Source organism: Triturus cristatus, chromosome 7 (genome assembly GCF_964204655.1).
Source record: "Triturus cristatus chromosome 7, aTriCri1.1, whole genome shotgun sequence".
Classification (NCBI taxonomy): domain Eukaryota; kingdom Metazoa; phylum Chordata; class Amphibia; order Caudata; family Salamandridae; genus Triturus; species Triturus cristatus.
Genome location: NC_140590.1, coordinates 67,351,400 through 67,377,255, shown reverse-complemented (window position 1 = coordinate 67,377,255; position 25,856 = coordinate 67,351,400). Strand labels below are relative to the sequence as shown.

Sequence of the window (25,856 nt, the reverse complement as noted above, 5' to 3'; positions counted from 1 at the left end):
CCGCGCTGCTACGCGGTGCGGACACAACCACTCGACACTTGCTCGTGGGACGGAGAACCACGCCCCCGAGCGGGCGGCTCCATTTATTCAACCCCGCAGGCCACGCCTGGCCTGCGGATGCGGTGCAACGTCACCTGGCACAACTAGACTGCCGAATACTACATGCCTATCCAACTCAGTCAATTGAAAAAATACAAAATGCAAACGCACAACATTGATATAGTTCACACAGTTCAAATTCCCCCAGAGGGGTGGTACTTGCTTGCTCCCCGTCGGCCGCTTCTGGACACCTTCAGCAGGCAAAGTCTCTCAACCTCTGACTGGGGCGGGGGTTGGGCCCGAGGCTATACCTTTTCAGGGAGTCTTGCAGTCGCGGACCCACTAGGGCCCCCCCTCTGGCGCTGCAGTCGGCGTTGGCGTCCCGGTGGTTTCTGGTGTCGGGGTAGGTGCACTCCCGGCTGGGTCTTCCGAGAGTCTTTCGGGATGGCGTGGGGGCACCTCTTTGAACCACGATATATTTCGGGACACTTCCTCTCCTCCTTTCTAGGCTGTCACCATGGTCCTTCGCGTTGCGACAACCGTCCAGGGGTCGGGTTCATAGTTGGCTCGGAATTTTCCCCCCGGGTGGCGGTCCTTCAGCAGGACGGTGGCTCCGGTGTCGAGCGCCCTGGGCCTGGCATGGCGACGGGCGCTGGCTTGTTGGTTCCGCCGGGCTCTTCCCGCTTGCACCGCCGCAGTCTCTACTGGTGGCGGTGACCATCCTGGGGGCGTAGGGAGTAAGTCTCTCCGTGGGCCCTGGAGCATCAGTGCCCACGGGCTCCGCTGGGTAGTGCAGTGTGGAGAGCTCCGGTATTCCCGCAGGAACTCGTGTAGTCTCGTTTCCGGGTCTACTTGTTGCACTTCTGCAATGCGGAACACTTTGTTTAGCGTGCGCATAAAACGCTCCACGTCCCCATTGGCCTGGGGCGTTATCCGCCGGTGATGTATGCCCCTCTGGCTTAGGAACGCGGCGAACTCCACTCCCTGGAAGGGTGGTCCATTATCACTTCGGATCTCTTGGGGGAATCCGAACATGGCGAAGACTTTTTCCAGGGCCGGCCTTATTTGGGAGAAAGCCGTGGACGCTACCAGTTCTACTATGGGATATTTTGAATAAGCATCTATTAAAACCAGCGTGTGGCTTCCTCCTGGGAAGCTCCCAAAGTCTATGCTTACTTGAGACCACGGGGCGGTACACGCCTCCTCAGTGATTACCGGTGCGGGCCTCTCCGGGTTTCCTGTCAGTTGGCATAGGGGGCACCGCTTGACATACTCCTCCACCATGTCTTCCAGCTCCGGGAACCAGACCTTTTCCCGCATACGGGCCTTCATCCTGGTGACTCCCTGGTGTCCCCCGTGGGCTAGTTGCGTCGCCTGGTGTCTCAGGGTCCTTGGTATCACCAGCCTGGGTCCTCGGAGTAGGATCCCGTCGTCTGTGGCGCTAAGTTCATGCCTGATGTGCCACATCTTCGCGGAGTACTCCCGCTCGTCCGGGCTCCACGAGTTGGATTGCCTCAGATAGTTCGCGCTTGACCCCTCCTGGACCGCTTTTAGAGTCCGGTTGTATACAACGTCCTCGGCAGCTGCCTCTTTGACGGCACCCAGCGTCATGTTTATCGGGCATGCTGATGTGGAGACAAGGTGTACATACTATTCGGTACCCTCACTGTCTTCCGGTGTGTTGGTCGGGCCGGGTGTCGAGATAGAAAGTCCGCAGGATTCTTTGCCCCTGGCCGGTACACGACTTCCATTTCATATGGCTGCAGCTGGACGGCCCACCTCTCGATGCGCGGCAGTGGGTGGGGCGCTGTCCCTTTGAAGAGTGGCACGAGCGGTTGGTGGTCTGTGACCATCGTGAATGGTTGTCCCTTGAGGTACAAGTGGAAGTGGTGGCAGGCCCATCTGATGGCCAACGCTTCCCGCTCAATCTGGGCGTACCTGGCCTCGGTCGGGGTGAGTGATCTGCTGGCGAACGACAGCGCTGCCCATCGCCCGGGCTCTTGTTCCTGGGCCAGCACTGCGGCCAGCCCAACGGGGCTGGCATCCACGAGGACTTCCGTCTTCTTAGCCGGGTCAAAGTAGGCGAGTGTGGCCTCCCCCAATAACGCTTCCTTTATTCCTTGGAACGCTGACTCTTCCACTGGTCCCCACTGCCACTTGGCGTCCGCCCTCGTGAGAGCTCGCAGGGGTTCTGCTCGCGTGGCGAGTCCGGGGATGAATCGTCCGCAGTACGTCGCCATTCCGAGGAAACTGCTTACCTCCATTGGAGATGTTGGCGCCGGCGCCTCCTTGATGGCCTGTGACTTGCGGGGGTCCACCTGGATGCCTTCCTGGTTAAATACATAACCGAAGAATTCCAGGGATGGCTGGAAAAACTGGCACTTGTCCTTGTGTAAAGTCGCTCCGTGTTCCTTGAGGCGCGTCAGGGTGTTGCGGAGATGCTGGTAGTGTTCTGCGACAGTCGCCGAGTGGATGAGGATATCATCACTTACGTTGAGTACGCCAGGTAGCCCTGATAGCAGCTCTCGTATTGTGTTTTGGAACACCTCCGCTGCCGATGATATTCCGAAGTTTAGCCTTTTGTAACGTCGTAAGCCCAAATGGGTACTGAAGGTAGTGATGTAGCGGCTTTCCTTGGACAGTGGGAGCTGGTGATACCCTGCGTTTAAATCAATCTTTGAGAACCACTTCGAGCCGTTCACGTCAGCAATTATGTCATCCATAGTTGGCGTGATGTGTCGTTCTCTCCTTATGGCTTTATTTGGCAGTCGCATATCGATGCAGAGGCGTATCGCTCCCGGCTGCTTCGGTTTTTCTGCGATCACCATTGGTGAGACCCAGGGCGTCGGGCCGGACACTTTTTCGATGACCCCCTGCTTTTCCAAGTTCTCCAGTTCCTTCTCAACCTGAGCTGTGGGGGTTTTGTTTCTGTTATCCGTGCCTGTACCCTCTGGTTGGCGCTTTTTGGGCTGTTTTTGATGCTGTGCACCCTGTCTCCTTCTATTGTTTATTTCCCTTACTGGTCTTTACTGGTGTTGATTGGTCTTGACATTATATATATATTTACCTTATTTCTGCCATAGGACCCCCCCTTGACCAATCTAGTCTTTCCCTTTCTCCTCGCACTCTATCCGATAAATATCATGGAAAGCATCAAAACTTTTGGCTTCTCAGATGAAGACTTCGCCCGCATGATCGGGATCACTACTGATAGCAATAAAAAATTCACGCTATCTAGGGGCCTCGAAGAGGAATGGACGAAACTTTTGAACCTCAAGAAGAAATCCAAACGCACCGAGGCACATGCCAATTTTATGCTGGAATATCTTAAGGCGGGCACCATCCCTATAGGCCTACGTGTCCGTAACATCCCGGGCCTATTTGTCGAACTCAGAATGTTTCTCGAAAAATGGGCCCTAATCTCTAATAGATGCTCCAGAGATTGGATGATGCTGATAGTTGAAACCGCGAGAGAAGTCCTGTCCATACTCAATAAAGAAATTGAGGAAATGGAAGAAAAACTCAAACGTGACAACGCTGTTGAGGTAGGCAAAAATAAACTGGAAGAGATGTCTCGCGAACTTGACTCATTCTCGGAATATCTTATTAAGAGAAAGACTGACAAGTTCAAAAAAGACATCAGACTTTTCTCCCAGGAACGTGCTTACCCATATTTGAACCCTAACTTCTATACCAACACAGAAGGAACCTATTCCAGCTATCCTAACACCCCTAACAGCACTAGATGGAACAACAAACGGGTTGTCACGTTTTCTGATACCACTGACTCAGATAGCGAGGAACACACTAACTATAATCCCAACTATAACCCGGTGTATCAACTCAGACAAGAAAACTACGACAATACCACTCCGTCGAATCATTTTTTAGGGAATCGCAGAGGCAATTTCCGTCCCAGGAACCGGAACTCCAGACAGAGGGGGTTCCGTCAGGATCCAAGTCAACCTCAGATGTACATCCAAACGAGGCAACAACAATATTGGAAAACATAAACAACATCCCTGTGTTTAACCTGTCATGTAAAACCATCAATCCTGAGACGTCCAAACTGCTGTCTAGAGGACTGTCCTTTGTTCCATCTACTTATTTCAATAAATTTGAATTCATCAAGGACCTCCACTCTTTCTTCCGAAAAATAAGACTAAAAAATTTTTTTCAGACCAGGCCCACCGTTGATAATAATGACAACTTATCCGGACTTAGACCCCCGTCTGAATTCACTCCATCCCTGGACTCCTTAGGACCCGAAGTCCATATCTTTGAGAAGGCAGTGCTTACTAAAATCCAACAAACCTTAAAATTTGTTCCTCAACCGCCTCCCAATCTCTTTAAAGAGGAGAATAACGCTCTCAGCAACCTCAGAGCTGATAAACAACTTACCATCAAACCATGCGACAAGGGTGGGGGTATTGTCATTTTTGACACTCCCACCTATATTGATAAAATGAACACTCTTTTATCAGTTTCCAAACATTACAAGCACATTGCCATCAACCCTGAACCGGCCCTGAAACATTGTATCTTGACGATTGTTCGCAATGCTGTTGAAGATGGGTACTTGTGTACCAATGAAGCCGAGTTCCTTACCCCTACCTACACCCGATAACCTATCATCTACGGGGTACCCAAAACCCACAAAAATGTGTCTGATCCCCCCCTCAGACCCATTGTCTCGACCATTGGGGCGGCTACGGAGCCCCTGTCTAAATACGTTGACCAGTTTTTAAAACCGTTGGTGGCTAATCTTGAATCCTTTGTTAAGGACACAGGCCATTTCATCGCTAAGATTGAGAATTTGGATTACCACAGTGACAGAGAAATCTTGGTCACCATGGATGTCGAGTCCTTATATACGAATATCCCCCAAGAAGGAGCCCTATCAGCTATCCAAGAAATCCTAGACTCAGAACCTGACATTACCAACGCCCCCCTCATTCTCCAATTTCTGAAAATCATACTGGGTGAAAACTACTTTGAATTTAACAACGAATTCTACCAACAAACCCAGGGAGTCAGCATGGGGGCTGCCTGTGCTCCTAGTGTGGCTTGCCTTTATATGGGGGTTTTTGAAAGGACGAACATCTACAACGAGATCGCCCCTTTTTTTGAGAATGTATATGCCTGGTCCCGCTTCATAGATGATATTTTTTTCATCTGGAAGGGTGACCAGGCTTCCCTTGATGAGTTTGTCCAATGGGTCAACCTAGCTGATGAAAACTTGAAATTTACGGTGCATTCCAGCAATAAAAGGATTGAATTCCTTGACGTATGGGTTGAACACAAAGACAACCTTCTGTATGTCTCCCTATACACCAAGCCCACCGCCAGGAACACACTGCTCCAATTTGACAGCTACCATCCCCGCTGCCAAAGAGAGGGTATCCCTTTCAGCCAATTTCTCCGGCTTCGAAGAAACTGTACTGAAACCAAGGATTTCCTATATCAGGCTGACATCCTGAAAACCAAGCTTCTGAATAGGGGTTATCCCCCCAGACTGATTAAGAACTCTTTCAAGAGAGCCAGGTATTATAATCGCGATACCATATTCCAACGAAAACATGACAAAGTCTCTGACCGACTGGTTTGCGTCACTCGGCACTCTAACATTAATCACAAAATCCGCCAGGTTATCAATTCCCTTTGGTACCTTCTTAACATGGACGACAATGACCGATTGCCCAAACCCCTGTTTGCATTCAGAAGGAACAAAAACCTTAGGAATCACCTTGTCCGTGGCAAACTACCAGAATCCTCTCTCTCCCTCCGCCAAATGTCCATTACTGGCCTACCCCCCATCACAGGCAACCACCGCTGTGGATCCTGTCAAGCATGCCCCAACGCTCTGGTTGAACAAAACCTTATTATCAATAAACGAACCATCAAATTGACGGAAATGACCAATTGTCGAACCACTAATGTGGTTTACGCAATTCTTTGCCCTTGCGACCTGACCTATATTGGTGAAACTGGCAGGGAATGCCGTCTAAGGATTGGGGAACACAAATCCAACATTCGTCTAAAAAAATCAGGGGCTCCCCTTGTTTCCCACTGGACTAGCCTTGCCCACTCAGAACAAGACCTTAAATGGACTGTCCTGGAAAAAATACACACTCCAGTGGGCAAGGACCCCACGACCTTGAGAAAAAAGAGGGAAGTGTTCTGGATTTACTACTTGAACTCTGTAGCCCAGGGCCTCAATGAGACCTGCCCTTGGGAAAATGCCATAACATGAACTAGCTCCCTATGATTCACCTATTTGTCCCCCTGTTGGGTCCTGTTTTACCCTATGATTACCCTCTTCTCCCTTGATGGTTATCTAGGAAGACACTTCCATTGATATTGACTTTTCCCTTACTAGTGTCCGATTCTTCATTCTCCTCTTTACAGGATCACTTAGAAAGTTTTCCTTAATACTGTAATTTCATATAGTCTTTTCCAACTCCATTTTTGAGCATAAGACTGATGACTTATTTTCAGCTACATTTTATATTTGGTGTTGTATTACGCCTTAGCACGTTTTTTGTGCTCATCTCCGCTGTCCCATTTATTTCCTTTATTCATTCTTTATTTGTCACTTTAGCTTTTTCACCCCGGTCCCGTTTGTTTTTTACTCTTCCCCATCTGTCCCGTTCCAATATGGCCGCCAAAATTGATCGGCCCCTCTAAAATTGGTCCCTTCTTTGTTTTCATACCCTTCCCATTCACGTGAGAACTCTCATCTCTAGTTTTTTGAATCAGTCGGGCCGTACTTAAATCCCGGCAGACTGAGCTCGGATCTCCTTCGTTATCGGATTTGATCTTTGCTGCCGCTTCCACGCCGGATCGACAAGCTTGTTTAACGGTAGGAATCTCCTTGCTTTTTATTTGCCTATTGCTTGCTGTTTGGACCTGCAGCCTCGGGTTGCACTTACCTGTATTCTCAGATCCTCGTCTCTTCCACCTCTTATGCTAGGCATATGTCCGTATTCTATCGCTACGCCTCTGGTCCTTGTACCCCCATTCCACGTCATTGGGGTTTCATCTAGCGCTTCGATGCGGCCTTGGATGTCTTTACACTGACCCCTGCGCCTATCAGTTATATATATCCCCTGTATTAGACCTCTTATGTTTCCTTTTTCCCTTAGACCCCTCATCGAACGGGCGAACTTGTGATTATCCTTATCCTTGCTTCTATGGTTGTGCTTGTGAGAAATTGTCTTGCGGAGTTTCTCTCCACTTACCGCCTCGTCTGAAGGCCTGCCATACGCCGGGTAAGTTTTCTGTTATCCAGTTATTGTCTTACGTTCTACATTACCTGAAACATATTTTAGTGGACCTTTCCGCGTACCCTTGGCTATCTCTTTACTGTAAAATCTTTTGTGTTTTTTCCTGATAGTTTGGAATACTCGTATCTGCAATACCTGGGGGGTTTTCACCCTTGACGACCCCCTTAACCTCTGTCCAGTATCAGCCTATGTACCCCAGACCTCTATTGATTGGACCCTATTCTGGGTAAGCAACGCCTACTCCGCATACCCTTATTTCATCTTTATGTCTGTTTGCAGGCATTTAGGGTACTTAGGTTATTTTTCATCTCTTATGGATTTCAAGGGTAGTGTATTCCTGTGTATTCCCGTTGTCTTTTCCTCCATAGATCCGATTTGTCCTCTGATGTACATCCTTATACTCCTCCATACCCTACAGAAGACCTGAGTTGTTAATGGCATCCTTGATATAAAGGTACGATGCTTCCTCTATTGTTTCTACTCTTTATCCTCGTCTTTCTACATATTCACCTTTCCTATCTGTATGATTTGCTTTTGTTTTATCTCTTGGAGATTGGCGAACCACAGTTGTACTTCTTTGGATTTTATATCCTCTACCTCACGGGTGTGTATCTACCTCCTTGCTTAAACCTTGATTACTTTAGTCTTGACTCCATTTTTCTGGGTGCACCTCGATTTCATCCATCTCTAAGCTCTCCACCAGTTCTGGCCTTATATGTTATCCTCTTATATATCATTCTGACCTTGGGAATTTTTTTGACTCAACATTGAGATTATTACCCCCTTATCCTTTTGTTTATCCCCCCAATATGCTTATACTTTTTAGCAAACTGTGAAGTAGACACCTTAATGCAATTGTATACTGACCAAAATGTTTCTGTCTAAATGGTATTAATATTGATTTGTTGATTTATTGTTTTATGTTTTTCCTATGATCTGGCAATAGGCTCCTTCTGTGTTGTCCCACACGCCTTACATCTTCGTTGCCCTGATGACGGTGTAGTTCACACCGAAACGTGCGTTGGCCTCTGCTCCCTCGTGCTCTCTGAGAGAATTTATTTATCCCTATCTATTGGGAATGCACGAGCCTACCTGAATTGTTACCCTCTTTCTGTTGAAGTCCTATATCGCTGAGGCGATTTTTAAACTTTATTGGCAAATTTAAATGTATATTGTGTGTATTTGTATCATATTTGGTCTATATATGAACGTGTCGTCTGAATGAGTGTATGTTTGTTTGTCTTTACGTGTGGGACCTCTATGTATAGACAAAATATTTTGTATGCTATATGGCTTATCCTTTATACAAAAATTATAATTTGTGAATACTGTTATTGAAATAAAATTGTTCTTTTTTTATCTCCTTTGGTTTTCCTATTATTCTGAGTCTATTTCTGCCCTTGGCTTTTTCTTATTAATGTGACCCAATCCTGGGCCTAATGATATCAGACGTAGTGTAGACAGTGGGTTCTGTTCTTTCTTTGAAGGCCTCCTTGTTCCCTATTTCCCCTGTCTACCCATCCAAGCATTAGGGACCCCCCTTCGTTTGAATAGTGCCTTCTCAACCAGTGGCCGCAGGTGGAAGGGACCCTCCTGTGTCGCAGCGCGACGGGGACGACTGTCCTGTCAATGTGTAGTTTGATGGGGCTGCACTTGATGCGTCCCAGGCCTTGGAACAGCTCCGGGAACTGATCCAGCAGCTCGTCTACCTGGTGAGCCTGTACTCTCCTTGCAAAGGATATCAGCCCCAGGTCTTCCGCCGTGTGACTACTTAGCAGGGTGTCCGCTTCTCTGTCAATCACGTGTATTGTCGTCGTGACCTCTCGCTCCTCTGCCTTGACAGGAACTGTGATCTTTCTTTTCAGCGGGAGCGGCGTATCCGCTCCGTAAGCGTAGATTCTGGTCTTGGACGGTCTTACTGGAGGACAAGGCTTTAGGCGGCGGTATTGTTGGAGGCCCATTACATTCACGGTGGCCCCTGTGTCTATTTCCGCCTGGACTTCCGTTCCCGCCACGTGAACTGTGCACGTCGGTTGGGGCCTGCGGCGTAGCTTAAGTTCCCTCGCAAATGAGATGAGGAATGCTTCCCCCTCATCGTCGTCTGATGATTCATCACTTGTCTCCCGATATTTCCTTCCTTTCTCCTTCGAACCGTCTTGCGATCGTTCCTCTGTCACTGACAGATGTCGTACTGCCTTCGTCGGGGGCCTCCGGTTGCGGAAGTCTTGGCCTCTCGTCCTTCTTCGGCATACGGAGGCAAAATGGTTGGGAATCCCGCAGTTGGCGCACGTTTTCCCCTGCGCAGTGCAGTCCTTTGCAGCGTGTGGCTCATGTCCACAGTATCCACATCTTGGTTTGGTCTCTTCTGACTTCCGACTTTTGTTGAAGTCTCCTCTCGGCTTGGTTCGGAGGGCGTCCGCTCGCTCCACCTCGATGTTTTCTTCTCGTACAGGGGCCTTCGTGAGCGCCTTGTCCATTTTGTTTGCCCTGGCTGCCGATAGATCATGTGTCCTTGCCAATACCAGCATGTCCTCTAGCGCTATTTTTGGTTGGCGCAGGATGAGTCCTCTCAGTGTTTTGTCTCGGCACCCTTGGATCAGCTGGGCGCGTATTTCTTTGGGCTGGTCATCTTCGGTGCACGTGCTGGCAAGCTCGCGAAGTCTAGCATAGAACACGTCCATCGATTCTCCCTCTCTCTGCCGGGCCTGGCGTAATTTGAAACGCTCAAAATCGGGGTTTAATTGGGGGTCGAAGTGGGCGTCGAGGGCGGCCACCGCCGCATCGTAGTCTGTGGCAACCCCCGTGTTGGGTAGGTGCTTAAACAGTTTGAATATCTCATCTCCCGCGTAGTGCAGGAGTAGGGACCTCTTCACGGTGCCGTCCGTCTCTCTGGTTGCGCTGAAGTAATTGAGTCGCTCTATCCAAATTTTCCACCTGGGAGACGCTGTGGCAGGGTCTTCGAGCTCACTGAATGGGGGCAGGACTCCAGACGCTGCATGTTGGAATGGGACGCGGGCTACCACTGTCGCTGGACCTGGTGCGGCTCCTGGGCCGGCCGCTGCTCCGCCATCGTTGTCCCCCATCGTTCCCTTGAGGTCGGTGGCTCGTCCTGCTTAGCTTGCGGCCTTGGGCGTGTACTACGCGTGGGGGCGGCTGAAAACGCGTGGCTTCCGCTTTCTTGTGTGCCCTCCCGTCTTGCACTGGCTTGCTGCCGCTTTGGGGTATTAATTTCCTGGCGGGCGTGATGTTTGTCCGTTTCCTCCTAGCCTGCGCACTCACTTGTGGGGACCCCAGGTGTTTGTTCGCCTTGTTCCTGCTTCCCCTTTGTTTCAGGATGTGTCCTTTACACTCTCCGCTGTTGCTGTGCCTTGTGCTTGTTCCCTTGTAAGTTGGAACTCCTTCTCCCCCTTGAGCGTGATTACGTGTCTCCCACAGCCTCCTTTATGCTCCAGGCTGTTGCATTGCCATGGGCTGTTGCATTGCCTTGTGCTTGTTTTTTTTCTTTTTTTTTCTTCTTGGCTTCCCACGTGTTCCTATCCCCAAGATGCTCGTTCTTCTCTCTGCCTCCTTACCGCCGATGCTGCTTCACCCGGTGATTCTTCTGTGCCTGAGCACGTGCGCGCTCCTCTCGGCACAGAATATATGTCGTTACTACGCATTCCGTTGCAACGCATGCCTTTACCACGCATGCGTTACAACGGAATGTGTTTTCCACGCTTTGCCGTTACCTCGATTTTACCTTTACTCCGCTTTTTCTTTTTTTTGGGGGGGAGACCCCCCCAAGCCCCCTTTCTTCTTTTTTTTCCTTTTTCCGCAGGTCTCCGCCGACACTGAAAACGGACTGATGCTTTTTTTCGGATTAGGATGACGTTGTTCCGTGATGACGTTGCTTGCGTGGTGAAGATGGTCGTTGAAGCATTGCGCGTTGTGAAGACGTTTACGAGGTAAGTGTATCGCTGTAAACGTAATGCGTAGAAAATGCTTCGTGGTAAAGGCTGTTTCCCCTCGGCACACTGCCTGTCCCTCGTCTGCTCCGCGATGCAGCCGGGTCGTCAGCGGGTGAGACGCGGGTATTGGTGATCCCGCCTCGTCGCCAGTGTTATGTTTGGACCGGGGAAGGCCCACGTGGGGCATTAACTAGGCCGCGCTGCTACGCGGCGCGGACACAACCACTCGACATTTGCTCGTGGGACGGAGAACCACGCCCCGAGCGGGCGGCTCCATTTATTCAACCCCACAGGCCACGCCTGGCCTGCGGATGCGGTGCAACGTCACCTAGCACAACTAGACTGCCGAATACTACATCGGGGTCAACCCAATGCCTTGACCCTTTGTAACGTTAGCCCTTTGTAGGGTCAGCCAGCCCGGACGCCAGCCCGTACGCACCTGAGATGGCTGCCCACCGCGGGGGTCTGTGCCCATCTGTCCCTCTCGTGTATAGCGGCGAGACACCGTACAGTAGCTGCCCAGTCGCTCGGCTGCCGAGACGCTCAGAAAGACTTACATCTCTGGTCCATGTCCCGGGGTGGGGGACGTGTGGATAGCGAGTGAAAAACGAGGAAAAGAGGTGTTAAACAAAGGCAGCCGGGATTCAAAGGGAGATGAGGGGAGGGCGGGAAGATGAACAGAACCCGAATATGTTATTAGCAAGATATACAAGAAAGAGATAGAGAGGGCGGAAAAAGACTGAGAGGAGAAGAGAACAAAAGAGAAAGGAAACCGGGGAGGAGTGCGAGCGACAGAGGGAAAAGAGAGAGTGAAAGTCAGGGATAGAAGAGGAGCGAAGAGGAGGGAAGAAAGCTGATCGGCGGAGTGAGCCGAGGAGCGAAAGAAATAAGCAGCGGAGAGAAGTGAACGAGCGCCGGGATGAAAATTTCACAGGTTTGCTAGCTCATTGACTCGAAAACTCGGCGCTTTCCCCGCTGGTATAGTGCACGCAGACTATGCCACGTTTCTTTCCATCTTTCATTAAGTACATATTCAACATTCGTAATCTGACGAATTTGCAGAAGTAAAGACATTTAAAGGGACCCCAAATACAAGTACTTTGACCTCTCCCAGGAAGCTGAATAGACAAAAAATACCAAGGTCGGGGACGAGGGAGCAACCAATCACCTCTCACTGCGAATTAACTGCATTTTGGGTGTTTCCATATCCACTGTGGCTCGTTGAGTCGGTGGCGTCTGCAATTTTCTCCCTGTGAAGGCTTAATGAGCGCGAGCTGGAGTGGAGGAGGATGCATTGTTGAATGTCACCTGGAGGTGACCCGCGTCTGTTCTTCTGGCTGCGGCGCCTTCATCCCCTGTTGTCGCTATGGAAATACATTGTCAATGAGACAATATCGCAAGCTCCTTTGTCTTCAACATATGTTGGTGGTGACACTCGGGTACTAGTGTATACGTGGAAAGTGTACTAATTTGGAATTTTATGGCTAAAAAGGACTAGCAGGCTTGCAAAGTGCGCCCGTGTCAATGCACCTTGTAACATAAAGACTTTGACAGACTCTAGTTTGAACCTAGTTTCGTGGGTAATGTGGCACTCTAGCTTCACCCCCAGGCCTCTTTGAACAAATTCACCATTGTGTCTCCACAGTCTTCTGATGACCGTCCCTCACCTTCACTATCATTTCCATAAAATGCATTTATTGTCACATTAGGCCCACCTAAGTCCCTTTCAGTGGCTTACCCTGGTTCAAGCGGGACCCCTGTGCTGAAAAACGCGCGTCCCATATTGTGTATGGCCGCTCCTGCGTGGGAGGGAGGAAAAGAAAGTCAAGCAATTAGGGAAGCACCTGGGATATCATTAAGAGATGGTGCTTTGAAATAAAAGACCTTCCAATATATGAAACCGAGAATAAAGTGAAAAGAACCCCCTGATAAAGTAGCCCTGTCAAAGAGCAGAAAGGGGGTAAAATAAGACATTTCTTCATTAAGAAACGTTGTCGGAGGCGATAGCAGAGTTCAAAGGAGCTTTAAATTTTACATGGTATAAAAATGAGTCCTTTAGAAAATTCTGGAGGCAGAGGAAGAAGGCCACAGAAGACAGACTTCAGACAGAATGTGGAGCATTAGTGCAAACCCGAGCATCAATCCATGTAAGATTTACAAGTGACTGACAGGAGGCGAGGAAAAGAGAGCAAGCAGTCTGCAGTAAATGTCCCCCGAGAGGACCAACTCATCAGAGATCATTCTTGAAAATAACGTGTAGGTATTGACGAAGGCCCGCGCCAGACCCGATTCAGGAGGTGACTGTGGTAAGAGGTGGAAGCCCAGAAGAACCTCTGAGATCCGTCTTCTGGGACCGCCGTCCACATTGACACCTCTTCTTTCGGAGGAGATCCCAGCTTTCTCAATTCTTCAAATCCTCTTTGGCTGCAGAGATTGGCAGGCGCTAGAACCTGCCAAGGCCCTGGTGACACCACGTCTTGCGACCATTACTTTAAGTTATCCTGACGACTACATCTGCCAGCTAAGTTTAACAGCTGTGAAAAAAGCTCAGTAAGGTAAGATATTATTGCAGAGATCTGAGTGGTTCCAACATGTCTCAGGTTCCAACATTGTTAAGATAGCCCAAGTGATTAACATACCTGCTGCAAAGTACTTGGTACAATCTGATTGTCACAGGTTTTAATCCAAGTAGAGAGATCAGTGGCTTCATTTGTGTTTTGTAGGGGTCTCAGTGTAAGTGTTAGCTGCAGGCTGCACAAGTCCCTGTCCAGCTATGATGACGCAGCCAGGTACATGTAAGGAAGAGTGTTGAACCCCTGCCGGCTAAATAAATCTTCCATTCTTCTGCAGGTGCTGAGAGAAGTGGCATCTAGCTGGGTAAAAACACCTATTATTAACTGTCAAGAGAAGACACAGTTCACTTTTCCTTGTGTGGTACATACATTAAACCTAGCCGCATCTCATCTCGAAGCGCTAGACTTAGGTGCCGATTACGATCCGGTAAAAACCGGGTACGAACCGTCGGTCGGAGCGTTTTCTCCGTCCGACTCGTACCCGGTCGTAAAACTTTACAAACATGGAATTACGATTCGCACGGAAACACCATTTCCGTACGAGTCGTACAAAACACCGACCGACGAAAATATACATACGAATGTGATCCGGGAATGCTGCGACGTGACGTCGGGACGTATTCAGGCAGCGTTTCACGACCCAGGAAGTACGATTCGAACCGACAGCAGTCCGGACGGCAATATTTTCACGGCACCCAAAAAGTGCCGGAAAAGCGAAGTACGGCGCGAAACGACCAGAGTAGGTGGCCCGTTACGCGCCGTACCCCCCCCCAGCCCCCGTATGTACGCGCCGACCCCCCCCCAGCCCCTGTATGTATGCGCCGACCCCCCCCAGCCCCCGTACATTCGAGTCATACCCCCCAGCCCCCGTACGTTCGAGTCGTACCCCCACCCGTGTATATACACCCCTGTACGTGTCGTACTCCCCCGTGTATGTACACCCCTGTACGTTCGAGTCGTACCCCCACCCGTGTATGTACACCCCTGTACGTGTCAAACCCCCCGTGTATGTACACCCCTGTACGTGTCGTACTCCCCCGTGTATGTACACCCCTGTACGTTCGAGTCGTACCCCCACCCGTGTATGTACACCCCTGTACGTGTCGTACTCCCCCGTGTATGTACACCCCTGTACGTTCGAGTCATACCCCCACCCGTGTATGTACACCCCTGTACGTGTCGTACTCCCCCGTGTATGTACACCCCTGTACGTTCGAGTCGTACCCCCACCCGTGTATGTACACCCCTGTACGTGTCGAACCCCCCGTGTATGTACACCCCTGTACGTGTCGTACTCCCCCGTGTATGTACACCCCTGTACGTTCGAGTCGTACCCCCACCCGTGTATGTACACCCCTGTACGTGTCGTACTCCCCCGTGTATGTACACCCCTGTACGTTCGAGTCGTACCCCCACCCGTGTCGTACACCCCTGTACGTGTCGTACTCCCCCGTGTATGTACACCCCTGTACGTTTGAGTTGTACCCCCACCCATGTATGTACACCCCTGTACGTGTCGTACTCCCCCGTGTATGTACACCCCTGTACGTTCGAGTCATACCCCCACCCGTGTATGTACGGTGCGTACCCCCAGAGCGTACATACACGGGTGGGGGTACGACTCGAACGTACAGGGGTGTACATACACGGGGGGTTCAACACGTACAGGGGTGTACATACACGGGTGGGGGTACGACTCGAACGTACAGGGGTGTACATACACGGGGGAGTACGACACGTACAGGGGTGTACATACACGGGGGTTCGACACATACAGCGGTGTACATACACGGGTGGGGGTACGACTCGAACGTACAGGGGTGTACATACACGGGGGAGTACGACACGTACAGGGGTGTACATACACGGGGGTTCGACACGTACAGGGGTGTACATACACGGGTGGGGGTACGACTCGAACGTACAGGGGTGTACATACACGGGGGGTTCGACACATACAGGGGTGTACATACACGGGTGGGGGTACGACTCGAACGTACAGGGGTGTACATACATGGGGGAGTACGACACGTACAGGGGTGTACATACACGGGTGGGGGTGTACATACACGGGGGGTATGACTCGAACGTACGGGGGCTGGGGGGGTGTTGGGCGCGTATGCGGGCACATGTCTCCATGTTTGCTATAGGTGTTCGGTGCGGACGGTGTTTTTTCCATACGGTTGTAACATCGGACGCACGGGATGGATCGGGTTTCCGCGGTCGGACTTCACTTTTCACGTTTGTACTGTAAATCGTCCGTGGACGTGTCGGACACATTTTCCGACCCGAGGACGTGTGGGGAATTCTTCCCAATGCGATTCGATGGTCTTTTTCCCATGCGAATCGTAATTGGCAGTTTGTACGGCACTTGTACGATTCGTACGGTAAAAAGACCGGATACGAGTCGTACGGGGAATTTTTTTACCGGATCGTAATCGGCACCTTAATGTATTGTGCATTCTTGTGATATTCTTGAAAAGGTCGAAATCAAAATGCAGCTCAATTGTTAACAAATTCTCCTGTCTTTTATTCTTCTCTAAACACATTTTCTCCCTTTCGTGGGAGAGTTGTGATAGAATCCAGTCTTCGGCCCAGCACCTCTGACCTCTCATAGGTAAGTCCAGTCAGGACATAACCTGAAATGGAGCCGACAAACTGTGTTAAAGGAATGTTCTGAAGCATTGAGGTTAGGGGGACTGTCAGCTCCTCTCTTCGAGGGCTTGATCTGGAGACAGCTTCATGTTTTAAAAACTATATATATATATATATATATATATATATATATATATATATATATATGCATGCTTAGGGGGTTATTCAGTCAGCCTTCTTCATCTATTGGCTCTGGTGTCACACTTGGCTCTGGTGTCATGCTTGGCTCTGATGCTCCCTTTTGCTACCGCCCACCCTAACCCATTGCACGAGAAATGGTTTAGCCCACTTCAGCCTCTGGCTTTCTTCGTTGTGAGTGATGGTATTTTTCTCTTGCACACTTCAGTACTGGGGCTGGTAGGCCAGTCTGGATCTCTGTTTTTATTTCTGTTTATCTGTTTAATTTAATGGGGTATTTATAAAGGTATTTTTGTACTGGGTTAGGTTTTACTTCTTTTTCAAACGTATGCACACCACCAACAGGGAAAACATGTTTAATTTTTATCTTTTTACACTTGCAATGTCTATTGACTATGTTAGTAAAATAAATAAATAGGAGGCTTGCCAAGGCCAGCCCAATTGGCTTTACCAATGTTTGTATCATTCCTTGTTTACTCCCGGTTAAAAGATGGATAAGTGGCTACCCTACGTCAGGAGAAAAGGACTCCGGCCTACATTCACAAAGATTTAGGGGCATATTAACAAGGGCCGGCGATAAATATCGCAAAGCGCGCTTAGCGCTTGCATATTTATCGCCGGCTATCTCTGGAACTTATCGCCCGGTTAGCGCGTTATTAACAACGCGCATTGCAGAGGCAATAAAAATTCCAGAGATAGTCTGGATATCGCCGTTTTCCATGGTGGAAAACGGCGACATCCTAGATGATAGGGCCTGTGGTCTTAGCCACAGAATCCACCCCCCATGTTAAGTATGCCTTAGGAATTTAACAGACGTTAAATTCCTGCGTTAAGGCATACTTAACGCGATTTAAATAATCGCTACCCTTCCTTGTAAGTATCGCGGAGCTGCCTTCGCGATATTTTCCCTGGTTGGTTTCACAGCCATGCCAACTTTGCATCTCATTAGCGATGCAAAGTTAGGCGTGCTGGAAACGGGTGCTAAGTTAGCAAAACACGCGATAGCGCGTCTTTGCTGATAAGGCGATCAAATTATTGCCGCTTTTCGACCTAAAACGGCCGCAAAAGCGGCGATAATTTTATAACGCCGCCTTGTTAATATGCCCCTCAGTGTTGGCTTAGCGTTACCTCTGTAACGCCAACCCGATGCTAAACCTATTTGGGAATTATTAAACCAACGCTGATTGGTATTAGCATGGGTGTGTATGGAAGAGTAACACAAAGGAGCACGAAACGCCGCTTTGCATTACTTTGAGTGAAGGGGGCGTGGTACATGTGCGTTCCAATGCAACCACCTGTGCTTTTTGACGCTAAACCCTATTTACTAACACTGGTGGAGAGGGTTTAGCGACAAAAATGAATGCAGCTTGAAAGCAGGTGTTAAAAGGAGAAATGTTTTAGTTTCTCCTTTTTTTCCCTACTTTGCATGCGTGCTGAACTGTGCAGCACTAATACAAAGAATGGAAATGGCCATAGTATTTTGTACAGGAAGTCTATCCTTCCTGTATAAAACCTATGGTATATTCACGTACTTACCCTAACACTATGGCGGAGGCGTGTCGCCCCCCATCACCAGCTGCAAAAATATAAAAATAAGAATATAGTAAACCCGGTTTATTATCATTTTATTTTTCTCTCACTAGGCGAATCTTGGAAGCGGGGTCATTTCAGGGGCAGTCACAGACGGGGAGTGGTCAGTGCGTACGTGGGTTTGGCTGGCCGTCTGAGGATGGTTGTACCGACATGCGCACTGAAGCTGTCTCCAATCTGAGCTCCGTAGCCGGGTTGGAGGAAGCAGGCACAGGCTCTCAGCCTCTGGGAGCACACTTCGCGGGTGCTCAGGCCAATCCCGACGCTGCTCTCATTCTGCCAGAGCAGCATCAGGATTGGCTGCAGTAGATTGTGGGAGCCTGTGCTGGTGACGAGCAGAAGAGCAGCGATGCAGCAGGTAAGTTATTTTTCATTTGTTTTTTGTTGTTTTATTGTCGTTGTTTGTTCCCCCTGCCCCGCCACTCAGCCCTGACACCATCCCAGGTGCGGCGCCTCCGTAATGGCAGAGGAGCGTCGCCCCACAGCCCGTGCCAGCAGACAATACATAAAATGATAATGCCGCAGCGTTCTTATCATTGTATTTATGGTGTCTGAGCCCAATGCAAAAGTATAGGGCAGGGACGAGCATGTCAGGGAGGAGTACAGTGCACTCATAAGTGCCCGCGCGCGTTTGGTCGTTCATCCGAGGCCAGCCAAACACACATGTGCATTAATGTTTCTCCAACCTGGCTGTGTTTGTTACGGAGAAAGAGAACAGACTCCAATGCACCGTCTGAGCGGCAAACGAGGCCGCTCAGACCAATGCCAGCGCCTAGATTGGGTGCGAAGCTTGTGCCCTGAGAGCCCATCCCCTTCTGGCCGTCGGCCGTCGAGAGGAACAGCGATGCAGCCAGCAGCGGGAGCGGAGTGGAGCAGCAGGGAAGTCTTTTTTTAAAATTATTATATTTTATTTCTCCCTCGCTCCCGACCCGCCACGCTCTCCACCCTCGGCCGCCCTACCACCTTAGGTAGGCAGTGGCCGCCACTGCGTGAGCAGCCACTAGAGAGAGAGGAGGAGAGAGCCATATCTCTGTAAATATGGAACCTGTAACGTAACGCTGCATAGGCTCTTTGAGTGCTGCGCTGCGTGGCGTGACACCTTTCAGAATATGGGCCTCCATCTCTAGATAACATTTTAAAGTCTGCGGGGGCGCGGCCACTTTAAGACCTGCATTGATCAAACATTTGAAAATGCTGCAACTTGCCTTGCTGTTTCTGTTGTGTGAAAATTATACAAAACAGCACTCGCATGGATTCTATTTCTGTGCACTACTTTATTCCAGCTGAACATAACGGCATGTGTGATTTGTGGCATAGAAGGGCCAGTGTGATGATTTATTTTAATTTGTGAAAATGCAACACGTGTTGATAGAGAATGGATCTAGCCATGGGACACGCCCAGGTACTCCTGGGAAGCTGTGGCATGGAAGAAGTGCAGGGGAACATGGGAAGTGTAGTCCAATAGGCTCCCAGGCCCACTCAAACTAACGGAAATGTGTGTTGTCCACAAAAGTAGCCACTGAACGTCCTCCATCCAGACAGAAATGTCAATATCACCACAGGCCTGGGGGAATGAGGTGGCTCTGTGAATCGCCACGTGTGTTGGGACTTCAAGGGGTGCTGTAACATTGAGGGGGGCCCATGGAAGTGGTTACCTTGGTCCTAGGCTGTGTATCCGCCTCAGGGGCTCCATTGCCCCGCCGGGTGGCCACGCGCCTCCTGCGCCTGCGCAGCACCACGTAGATCTGCACGTACACCATCAGGGTGATAATGAAGGGGACGTAGAAGGAGACGATGGAGGAATACAGCACGAAGGCCGGGTTAGCGATGCTGCAGCGCATGGCTTCTCGGGTGGCTGCAGAGAGAGAGGGCAAGGAGACGGATCAGTGTGTGGCACGTATGGCACCCGGAGCCAAGGGCCACTCAGAGCCAAGCAAAGCAGGTAAAAGAGCCAAGTGTGACACCCAGATCAAAGCTCCACTCTTCAGTCATGCCTGACTCCCAGAGCCAACATGGCCTCATACCCAAGCGTGACACCCACACCCAAGTGTGACATACAGAACTAGACACAACCCTGACACCGAGAGCACACCAAGTCAAGCCTGACAACCAGTTCATAGGGGACATCAATGCCAAGCGTGACATTCAGAGCTACGAAGGAAGTCTAGAAACAAGCCGGACACCAAGGGTACACCATGGGTCAAGGGAACATCAAAACATTCAGAACTGTGAAGGAACTCCAGAAACAAGCCGGACACCAAGGGTACGCCCTGGGTCAAGGAACATCAAAACCATGCATAACACTCAGAGCAAAGCTCACACTCTAGATACAGGCCTGACGTCTAGCACCAGTGGGACACCCACAGTCAAGGGGGCATCAGAGCCAAGTGTGACACCAGAGCCAAGGGGGCATCAGAAACAAGTACGACACCAGAGCTAAGGTGCCATTAGAGCCAAGTGTGACAGCAGGCCACAGGGGGGATCAGAGCCAAGCCTGAGACCACGAGATATTTAGCCCCAGAGCCAAGTGTGACACCTGGAGCCATGGGGCACCAGAGCCAAGGGAGCATCAGAACCAAGTGTGACACCTTGAGTCATGGGGCACCAGAGGCAAGTGTGACACCTGGAGCCATGGGGCACCAGAGCCAAGACTGAGCTCCAGAGCCAAGCATGATACCAGAGCCCAGGGAGTCTCAGAGCCAAGACAGCCAGAGCCAAGGGGGCATCAGAACCAAGTGTGACACCAGAGCCAAGGGGGCCCAAGAGCCAAGAGAGCATAAGAGTTGTGTGACAAAAAGAGCCAAGGAGAAACCAAAACCAACACTGAGCCCCAGAGTCAAGCATGACAGCAGAGCCAAGGAAGCATCAGAGACGAGGGAGCATGAGAGCCAAGTGTAACACCAGAGACAAGGGGGCATCAGAACCAAGTACGACACCAGAGCCAAGGGGCATCAGAGCCAAGTGTGACACCCAGAGCCATGGGGCGCCAGAGCCAAGTGTGACACCATAGCCAAGGGGGCCCAAGAGCCAAGAGAGCATCACAGTTGTGTGACAACCAGAGCCAAGGAGAAACTAAAACCAACACTGAGCCCCAGAGTCAAGCATGACGCCAGAGCCAAGGGAGCATGAGAGTGAAGTGCAACGCCAGCGCCAAGGAAGCATCAGAGACAAGGGAGCATCAGAGCCAAGTGTGACACCAGAGCCAAGGGAGCATCAGAGACAAGGGAGCATCAGAGCCAAGTGTGACACCAGAGCCAAAGAGGCATGAGAGCCAAGTGTGACACCAGAGCCAAGGGGGCATGAGAGCCAAGTGTGACACCAGAGCCAAGGGGGCATGAGAGCCAAGTGTGACACCAGAGCCAAGGGGGCATGAGAGCCAAGTGAAACACAAGAGCCAAGGGGGCATCAGAGCCAAGTGTGACACCAGAGCCAAGGGGGCATCAGAACCAAGTACGACACCAGAGCAAGGGGCATCAGAGCCAAGTGTGACACCCAGAGCCATGGGGCGCCAGAGCCAAGTGTGACACCATAGCCAAGGGGGCCCAAGAGCCAAGAGAGCATCACAGTTGTGTGACAACCAGAGCCAAGGAGAAACTAAAACCAACACTGAGCCCCAGAGTCAAGCATGACGCCAGAGCCAAGGGAGCATGAGAGTGAAGTGCAACGCCAGCGCCAAGGAAGCATCAGAGACAAGGGAGCATCAGAGCCAAGTGTGACACCAGAGCCAAGGGAGCATCAGAGACAAGGGAGCATCAGAGCCAAGTGTGACACCAGAGCCAAAGAGGCATGAGAGCCAAGTGTGACACCAGAGCCAAGGGGGCATGAGAGCCAAGTGTGACACCAGAGCCAAGGGGGCATGAGAGCCAAGTGTGACACCAGAGCCAAGGGGGCATGAGAGCCAAGTGAAACACAAGAGCCAAGGGGGCATCAGAGCCAAGTGTGACACCAGAGCCAAGGGGGCATCAGAGCCAAGTGTGACACCAGAGCCAAGGGGGCATCAGAGCCAAGTGTGACACCAGAGCCAAGGGGGCATCAGAGCCAAGTGTGACACCAGAGCCAAGGGGGCATCAGAGCCAAGTGTGACACCAGAGCCAAGGGGGCATCAGAGCCAAGTGTGACACCAGAGCCAGGGGGGCCGAAGAGCCAAGTGAGCATCAGAGTTGTGTGACACCCAGAGCCATGGGGCACCAGAGGCAAGTGAGTATCGGAGTTTTGTGACACCCGGAGCCATGGGGTAACCAAAGCCAAAACTGAGCCCCAGAGCCAAGCATGACACCAGAGCCAAGGAAGCATCAGAGACAAGGGAGCATCAGAGCCCAGTGTGACACCAGAGCCAAGGGGGCATCAGAGTCCAGTGTGATACCCGGAGCCATGGGGCACCAGACCCAAGCGAGCATCAGAGCCAAGTGTGACACTTGGAGTCATGGGGCACCCGATCCAAGTGTGAAATGTGGGATCATTGGGGAAATAAAGCCAAGTGTGACACCTTGAGTCATGGGGCACCAGAGCCAAGAGTGGCACCTGGAGTCATGGGGAACCAGAGGCAAGTGTGATATGTGGGTTCATGGGGCACCAACGCCAAGTGTGACACCTTGAGTCATGGGGCACCAGAGGCAAGTGTGACACCTGGAGTCACGGGGGAACCAAAGCTAAGACTGAGCTCCAGAGCCAAGCATGATACCAGAGCCAAGGAAGTCTCAGAGCCAAGTGTGACAGCCGGAGCCATGGAGCACAAGAGCCAAGGAAGCTTCAGAGCTAAGTGTGACAGCCAGAGCCATGGGGCACCCGAGCAAGGGAGCATCAGAGCCAAGCATGACACCAGAGCCAAGTGTGACACCAGAGCCAAGGGGGCATCAGAGACAAGGGAGCATCAGAGCCAAGTGTGACACCAGAGCCAAGGGAGCATCAGAGACAAGGGAGCATCAGAGCCAAGTGTGACACCAGAGCCAAGGGAGCATCAGAGACAAGGGAGCATCAGAGCCAAGTGTGACAGCCGGAGCCATGGAGCACAAGAGTAAAGGGAGCATCAGAGCCAATTGTGACAGCTGGGTCATGGGACACCAGATCCAAGTGTGACACCAGAGCCAAAGGAGCATTAGAGCCAAATAGGACACCAGAGCCAAGGGGGCATCAGAGAGAACGGGGCATCAGAGCAAAGTGTGACACTCAGAGCCATGGGGCTCCAGAGCCAAATCTGACACCCAGCACCAAGGAAGCATTAGAGGTAAGTGTGACAGCCAGCACCAAGGAAATATCACTCAGAGCCAAGTAATACTGTGTACCATGGTGGTCTCAGAATAAAGTGTGACACAGAGACCTAAGTAGGAATTCCAGAGGCACGCCTGTTACCCAGTTCCCAGAATGACGTAACAATCAGAGCCAAGAGTGACACCCAGCTCTATGGGGGCACCAGAGGCATCTCTGACAACTAAAGCCAAAGGGGCTCACAAACAAGTGTGACAGCCAGAACTAACTCTGAAACACGGAGCTATGGGGGCATCATAGTCAAATGGGACACCAAAAGCCACGGGACATCATAGCCAAGTGTGAGACCCAGGGCAAAGTCTGGCACCAAGAGCCAAAGTGGCATCAGAGACAAACATGACAGCCAGAGCAAAGGGCATCAGAGCCAAGAGAGACACCCTGAGCCAAAGGGACATGAGAGCCAGTGTGACACCCGGAGCCAAGTCTGACAAATACAGCCATGAGGCCACCAGAGCCAACTCTGACAGCCAGAGGCAAAGGGGAATCAGACACAAGCATGACAGCAAGAGCTAACCCTGACACCCAGAGCCAAGGGGGCATCATAGCCAAACGTGACCCACAGAGCCAAGGAGAATTCATTGCCAAGTGTAACACCCAGAACTAAGCTTGGACTCCTGAGACAAGTCTGTTAACCAGCACCAGACCGAAGGAAGGAGCAGAGCAAAAAGTGACACGGAGAGCTAACCCAAACATCAAGGGGACACCCGGAGCCACGCCTGACACCCAGTACCAAGTGGACACCCAGAGCCATGGGAGCGTCAGAGCTAAGATTGAAAACTCTGTCCTCAGCCTGACACCCGGAGATGAACACAGCCTTCTTGACAGGTGCAACACCAAGAGCCATACATCACACCTTGCCAAAGCATGAAGCCTAGTACAACCTTGCTCATTTGTAAAGCGCTCTGATACCCGCCTGGGTCATGTTAGCACTATATAAAACTATATATAAATAAATGGATAAATAGGCTAAATACTCACGCGGAACCCCACCAATCGCGTGAGACAAAAGATCTAAGCCACCACATACGCCTGTTAACCTTCACAGTACCCGCAGTTCTTTGTGCTTGAGAACCCACACAAGCCATAGGCACGTGGACTACCCTGTCCCATGCATGACATGCTCAGTCATGAGTAAAGCCATGTGTGATGCACTGAGCAATGCATGGATGAAACCATAAGCTGTGCATGATACCCTGAGCCTTTCCAAATATCCAGAGCCATGCATGCACCCTGAGAGCCATGTTTGGCACTGTTATGAGCCACTTCTGTCCACAGTCACCACCCTCAGGCTGATCCACAGTCACCACCCTCAGGCTGATCCACAATCACCACCCTAAGGCTGATCCACAATCTCCACCATAAGGCTGATCCACAATCACCACCCCAAGGCTGATCCACAATCTCCACCCTAAGGCTGATCCACAATCACCACCCTAAGTCTGATCCACAATCACCACCCTAAGGCTGATCCACAGTCACCACCCTAAGGGTGATCCACAATCACCACCCTCAGGAGGATCCACTATCTCCACCCTAAGGCTGCTCCACAATCTCCACCATAAGGTTAATCCACAATCACCACCCTAAGGCGGATCAACAATCTCAACCCTAAATGCACATCTCCTGACCTGAGAGTGCCAGAGATGGGCAGAGTCAGCTCACCCAGTGCAGACATCATGGTATAGAAAGGAGGCGGAGGATGGTGGTGCTCACCTGTCTTGTTGAGGCCAAAGAGAAGAGGGCAGGAGATGGCAAACGACAGCACCCAAACCACAGCTATCATGACCGAGACCCTGCGCTTGGAGCTGTAGCGCGTGTTGTAGAGCATCGGCATGGCCACAGCGGTGTACCTGGTAGAAAGAGAGCACCCCATCACTGTTAGTGGTCCCAAGAGATCATATGACTGTTACAGGGAGTCATATCCCATCACTTAACAAGTGCACTATGTTCAGGACATCAATTGTGAAAGGACTACCCTACTAGGAGGAGAAGACAGCTCTGGTATATTAGACTTAGTATATATTACTGTTGGGACAGAAAAGATCTCCTGCTTGTCTCTGGAGAGCTCATGCTGGTGCCACAAGTTCCCTACAGCAAGCTCTGTAGGTTTTAGACCTTTTGCCTAAGCACATTGGACAATCATGCATGTGCACTTAGGGCTTCCTGTAAGAAGGAATGTGATCCAGAGCAGCATCTGTGGCCTGGAGCCCAAGCGGCCCTTCTATACTGAGCTTGGACCACCATCAGCTCACCAGGCTGTGGAGGACTGACAGTGAACTCTGCAATGGATTACATTGTCAGGACAGGCCTTTTTACCTCTCACCTGGCAGGGAAAGTTACTTTGTGGCTTTAACAGTGTTTTT

At 50.7% G+C, this 25,856-nt stretch overlaps 1 protein-coding gene across 1 annotated transcript in view; it reads right to left on the bottom strand.

Moving 5' to 3' along the window:
- Positions 1–25,856, bottom strand: part of LOC146808836 (D(2)-like dopamine receptor) — a 224,237-nt gene that overhangs the window by 43,211 nt on the left and 155,170 nt on the right. The window contains exons 4-5 of the mRNA XM_085614242.1: positions 25,207–25,343; positions 19,884–20,083 (exon numbers count right to left, since the gene is read on the bottom strand). Of these exons, the coding sequence (XP_085470368.1) occupies positions 19,884–20,083; positions 25,207–25,343 (337 nt within the window). The remainder of the gene's footprint in view (positions 1–19,883; positions 20,084–25,206; positions 25,344–25,856) is intronic.